This window comes from Salvelinus namaycush, chromosome 2 (assembly GCF_016432855.1).
Source record: "Salvelinus namaycush isolate Seneca chromosome 2, SaNama_1.0, whole genome shotgun sequence".
NCBI lineage: Eukaryota > Metazoa > Chordata > Actinopteri > Salmoniformes > Salmonidae > Salvelinus > Salvelinus namaycush.
The window spans coordinates 21,914,324-21,920,323 of record NC_052308.1 but is presented as its reverse complement, the minus strand read 5'-3'; the positions used below and the strand labels follow the sequence as shown (position 1 = coordinate 21,920,323).

At 44.8% G+C, this 6,000-nt stretch overlaps 1 protein-coding gene across 1 annotated transcript in view; it reads right to left on the bottom strand.

Annotated features, from left to right (window-relative positions):
• Nucleotides 1-3,427: 3,427 nt before the first annotated feature.
• The window catches only part of LOC120020663 (FERM domain-containing protein 4B-like), a 51,121-nt gene continuing 48,548 nt past the window's right edge, over nucleotides 3,428-6,000 (bottom strand). Inside the window, exon 22 of the mRNA XM_038964369.1 lies at nucleotides 3,428-4,643. Within this exon, the coding sequence (XP_038820297.1) occupies nucleotides 4,520-4,643 (124 nt within the window). The 3' untranslated portion in view covers nucleotides 3,428-4,519. The remainder of the gene's footprint in view (nucleotides 4,644-6,000) is intronic.

Genomic DNA, 6,000 nt, shown 5'->3' with positions numbered 1-6,000 from the left:
GAGAACCATATTAGGCCAAATATAGAAACGGACAAACAAGACACACAACATAGAATGCCCACCCAGCTCACGTCCTGACCAACACTAAAACAAGCACAACACACAAGAACTATGGTCAGAACGTGACATGGGGTCACATACTGGTCCACACGGAAGAGTGGAGGCTCCATCGCACTCTCACTACATGGAGTATTGACTATCCAGTGAGGTGAAACCTTCAGAATGTAGAAAGAAATGTGATAAATAGAACCAACACATTTCCGCAGGTTGGCATTGTTGGAATAACTCATGTACTGGAGGTAGCTCTGCAGGGTAGTCACTAGCTGCCACAGTCATAAAATATGATTTAAAACCTAACCACACTGCTAACCTTATTCCTAACCCTTATCTTAAATTAAGACCAAAAAGATAATTTTTGTTTTCATTCATTTTTACAATATATAGTCAATTTTGACTTTGCAGCTGGCCCATCTAGTGGAAATTGCTCAGTTCAGCCTCCAGGACAAGATCAAATCAAATTAAAGTTTACTGTTCGTGTACAGTTTTGCACATTTTATCACAGGTGCAGCGAAACTCTTATGTTTCTAGCTGTGTACAGATTCATCCCAATAAACGTCAACCTGCCTCATTTCCCAATGAGCATGACAATCATATGTACATTTCTATCTGATTGTTCTTCAATGTTGCACCCTCCTAAACGGTCCCAGGTTCAGTGCGGTTGACTTTAGCTTGTCATACGTGCGAAGGACAGAGCGGGCGTCTGTCTTTAAACAAACTGGTTTTGTCTGGTTTACAGCTTATGCAGTGACAAAACCAGTTTGACTACACAGCGGTGAGAAAATGGAGCCAAAACCTGAGGCTAGCAACAGTTGTTTACAGCTATGACACTTTATACTCTGCTACTCTGAAATAGGTCAATCAAATGTATTTATAAAGCCCTTTTTACATCAGCAGATGTCACAAAGTTTTATACAGAAACCCAGCCTAAAACCCCAAACAGCAAGCAATGCAGATGTAAGAGCACGGTGGCTAGGGAAAAAAACCTAGAAAGGCAGGAACCTAGGAAGAAACCTAGCGAGGAACCAGGCTCTGAGGGGTGGCAAGTCCCCTTCTGACTGTGCCGGGTGGAGATTGTAACAGTACATGGCCATTAAGGCCAGATTGTTCTCCAAGATGTTCAAACTTTAATAGATGACGAGCATTGTCAAATAATAATGACAGTGGTTGTAGAGGGTGCACCCTGTCAGAACATCAGGAGTAAATGTCTCTTGGCTTTTCATAGCCAGGCATTCAGAGGTTGAAATAGCAGGTGTGGTAGAGAGGTTGCACGTCCGGTGAAGAGGTCAGGGTTCCATAGCCGCAGACAGAAGAGTGGAGCAGCAGCACGACCAGGTGAACTCTGGACAGCAAGGAGTCATCAGGCCAGGATGTCCTGAGGCTTGGTCCTAGGGTTCAGGTCGTCCGAGAGGAGAAGGAATTAGAGGGGGCATACTTAAGTTCACACAGGACACCAGATAATACAGGCGAATAACACCGGACATAACAGACTGACCCTAGCCCCCCAGCACATAGACTATTGCAGCATAGATACTGAAGGCTGAGACGGGGGGGGGGGCATATCAGATCCTGGACTTCCTGACGGGCCATCCCCAGGTGGTGAGGGTAGGTAACAACACATCCACCACACTGATCCTCAACACAGGGGCCCCTCAAGGGTGCGTGCTCAGCCCCCTCCTGTACTCCCTGTTCACTCATGACTGCACGGCCAGGCAGGACTCCAACACCATCATTACATTTGCCGACGACACAACAGTGGTAGGCCTGATCACCGACAACAACGAGACAGCCTATAGGGAGAAGGTCAGAGACCTGGCCGTGTGGTGCCAGGACAACAACCTCTCCCTCAACCTGATCAAGACAAAGGAGATGATTGTGGACTACAGGAAAAGGAGGACCGAGCACGCCCCCATTCTCATCAACGGGGCTGCAGTGGAGCAGGTTGAGAGCTTCAAGTTCCTTGGTGTCCACATCACCAACAAACTAACATGGTCCAAGCACACCAAGACAGTCGTGAAGGGGGCACGACAAAACATATTCCCTCTCAGGAGACTGAAAAGATTTGGCATAGGTCCTCAGATCCTCAAAAGGTTCTACAGCTGCTCCATCGAGAGCATCCTGACTGGTTGTATCACTGCCTGGTATGGCAACTGCTTGGCCTCCGACCGCAAGGCACTAGAGGGTAGTGCGAACGGCTCAGTATATCCCTGGGGCCAAGCTTCCTGCCTCTATACCAGGCGGTGTCAGAGGAAGGCCCTAAAAATTGTCAAAGACTCCAGCCACCCTAGTCATAGACTGTTCTCTCTGCTACCACATGGCAAGCGGTACCAGAGCGCCATCTTGGTCCAAGATGCTTCTAAACAGCTTTTACCCCCAAGGTCTTTGACTCCTGAACATCTAGTCAAATGGCTACCCAGACTATTTGCTTTGAACCCCCCCCCCCCCCCTCTCCACACCACTGCCACTCTGTTGTTATCTATGCATAGTCACTTTAATTAACACAACCTACATGTACATACTACCTCAACTAACCGGTGCCCCCGCACATTGACTCTGTACTGGCAACCCACTGTATATATTGTTATTTTTTACTGCTGCTCTTTAATTACTTGTTAATTTAATCTCTTATTCTTATCCGTATTTTTTGAAACTGCAGTGTTGTTTAGGGGCTTGTAAGTAAACATTTCACTGTAAGGTGAATGAAGGATGTAGGTAATGTTGTCAGTCTGGTGTAAAGGATTGTTCTACTCAGTTATATCACCATTACCAGCTTGGTGTTCTGTGTGCAAGGAGTTTTGAATATTCGTTTTATTTCCTTTATTCGGCGCAACAGACCATCAACCTACCAGACTGAGATAAGGCTGAGTATAGCCCACGAAGATCTCCTCCACCGCACAAGCTCATTTTCTGTGTCAGGCATATTTCATCCCTCTAACTTGTCCCTAGCAAGTGCAGGGAGATAGATATGTTACTGTGGTGATGGTTAGAACAGAAGTACTAATTACATAGTCTGGTGGGAAAGAGGTTGAAAATGTTTGTCACAGTCACATTGAAAAACATCCCAATCCAAAGCCATTCATCCGACACTTTACTGAAACTGATTTATTTAGGGGGGGATTATAGCAACGTAAAAGAGTCATTATCGTCCTGAGCTCTTTAAGTTCATTATCTTAAGTAAAAAAAGCATTGTACTTTCTTTACGGTAAAACCCAATTAACTAATTACACTGGCTGAAAGGAGACAAATTTAAGTGATTAATTAAATGGATCTAGATTTAAATCCTGTGTTGTACTGAATCAGTTACAGGATATTTATTTTTCAGGTCTTCTCAGATCCTCAACAGACGTCATCACAACCATAGACTAAAACATGAATAAACTGAGGACATAGCTCAGAATGTTTGTTTTAATTCAAACGCATTTCAAATTATACAAACGACTAAGAACCAGCTTGACAAATGTGATGGTTTACTATTCATAACATGCTTCTTAAAATATATAAAAAATGCTCCAAAAACAGTTCTATACAATCTATTTACATTATCAACATGTACATACAAATTCCTTCTTGAGAGGAATGGAAAGCACCAGTCCATGGATTCCAGCATGGGATGCAATAAGCACTTAAAACTGACATTTTGTCTCACTGCACTGAGCAATAAAATGAAGCCATGTAATAGACTGGACGTATTACATAACCGGCACTGATAAAGTGTTAACATGGTCTTTGAAAGTATAAAAGCTGACATGGTTGAGTCTAGACTTTAATGGTTAGACTGAAGCATTTGGCAGTAAAGACGATCAAATTACTGAGAACAAGAGAGAGGTCCAAATACTGTGTTAAATGGCTGGTGCAAAAAGACTGACAACCTACAAATAGCACAAAGTGCTGTACAGTATCTGCAAACACTATCATAGAATGGGCTCTAGAAATTAGTAGTGACTGGAGAACGTTTCAGCAGGTCGCCATTGCTAGTCATCTTCACACTCAAAATCCAATTTCAATCCTTCATTTCAACATTTAAAAGTGTCAATATTGGAGAGATCTGTCATTGTAATGGTGAGCATACAGCTTGCCCAATTATCAATCTTGCAGGACAAGTCATGTTCATTATCCTCCATCCTCATGCCAGCCTCTCAGACTAACCCAACCAGCCACAGCACCAAGTGCAACTCAGTGCACAGACACATACCCCCCTAGCAATCCAGAACATTCAGATCAGGTGACCGTGTTGTAATTCTGCTTTCAGAGAACGTACGCAGGTGGACCTACTTTGGCAATTCCGTGTATGAGAACTCAAATCAGTTGTACTTAGACTTAAGGTCCTCCCCTGTGTGAATTTCACAGTGGTTGATATTTGATTCTTTGGATCCTTTTTCCATCCAGAAAAGCAGGTAAGTGCAGTCCAAGGCACATGTTAGCGTCACAAAGTGGAAGTTGAGAAAGTTGATGGCCCTGACTGCTACACTATAGTTCCAGGTTTGGAGGAGCCCTCATGCCAGTAAAGTCTCTGGTCATCTGGATCCAAGCTGCAGTTCGTTTGGCTGTTGATGTAGGTTTCTGTTTGGTTCACATCTACATTGGGTCTGCAACACATACAGGATGTATACAGGTTAGGCTAGCAACAAAAAACTGATAATACAATCCAAGAAAAGAGACATCTCCACTGGTGAAAAGTTATTTGAGTAATTTAACCCTGGGTTGTTACTTCATTGGAATACAGCACTGGAGAAATGAAATGGAACACTCCACCTTTAAGAGAGTTCTATCCCAGTTTCAAAATGACAGGTGTTAGTTAGTGTGTTCCACCAGGATTAAACTATTCACACACCTTAAAACAAAGCAGATGGACAGATGAACAACAAGCATCAAACACACGCAGCATTCAAATATCCAAAATGCAGGGTCACTTTCCTTCTTCCACAGATACCACCACTTCCAGAGCTGCTGCCCCACCACCCCCACCACCACCAGTGTACACCACCATAGAGTAAAGAGTACTAGGACAACCAAAGCAGTCTTGTGTTGTTGTTTTTTTACTGCCACGTACAAAATGAGTCACCACCAACACCATAGAATCTGTGGCGGTAGTTAGTTTCTTCTCTCACCCATTCTTTAGCGCGGGTGTTTAATTTCGGTGGTCAGAACTCAGTACCATGACAGGCACCAGCATCAAACCTCTCTAATGACCCTGTAGCCACTGCTGGCCCCGGCACCAGTCTATCACAGCTCCTCCACCCATGCCCTGCTGGGGGACATCTGTGCACGAGAGGGTCAAAGGTCAGTGATAATGATAATGGGGAGGGAGAGGAGACAGCAGGGGTAACTGACAGTTTAAGTGGTGTATGTCTATGCACACCCCTTAAGAGAAATGTGACCGCTGGATGACAATTTGGTATGGCAGCTGAAAGAGATGGCAGAAATGAACAACAACCATAAAAGCCATGCAGTTACCTTATAGAGAGGGAGAGAGAGACAGCCCAAACAAACAGCTTTGATACTAATTGAAAAAGAGAAGCCCAAAGCACAGACCAGGACATTGTTTTAGCTCACTTTAAAAAAAACAAGCAAGCAATGAAGTCACGCTGAGGACAGACTGGTAGCTGGTTACTTACTACTATCGTGGGCTACACTTAGCAAAGGAGACTTTAGTAAGCCTCTGGCTTCTGTAGCTGTGGGGCTGCTGCAGGGGACTGGAGCCCTGGCCCACCTGCCCTGGCCCCGGGCCCAGCCAGAGCCCACAGCCAGGGGAGGAGGAAGGAAAGGAGGAGAGGTGGTGGAGGATAAAGAGCTAGCAGGGACAAAGGCACAGCACCTCTGGCCATCAGGGCTGTACCAAGAGCCCTTAGAGTGCTGGTAGGAGGAGCAAGAGGAGCCATATCTATGAAGAGAGCAGCCCAGTGGACAGTTAAAGTAGGAGAAGAAGAAGAACCATTCCTAAGG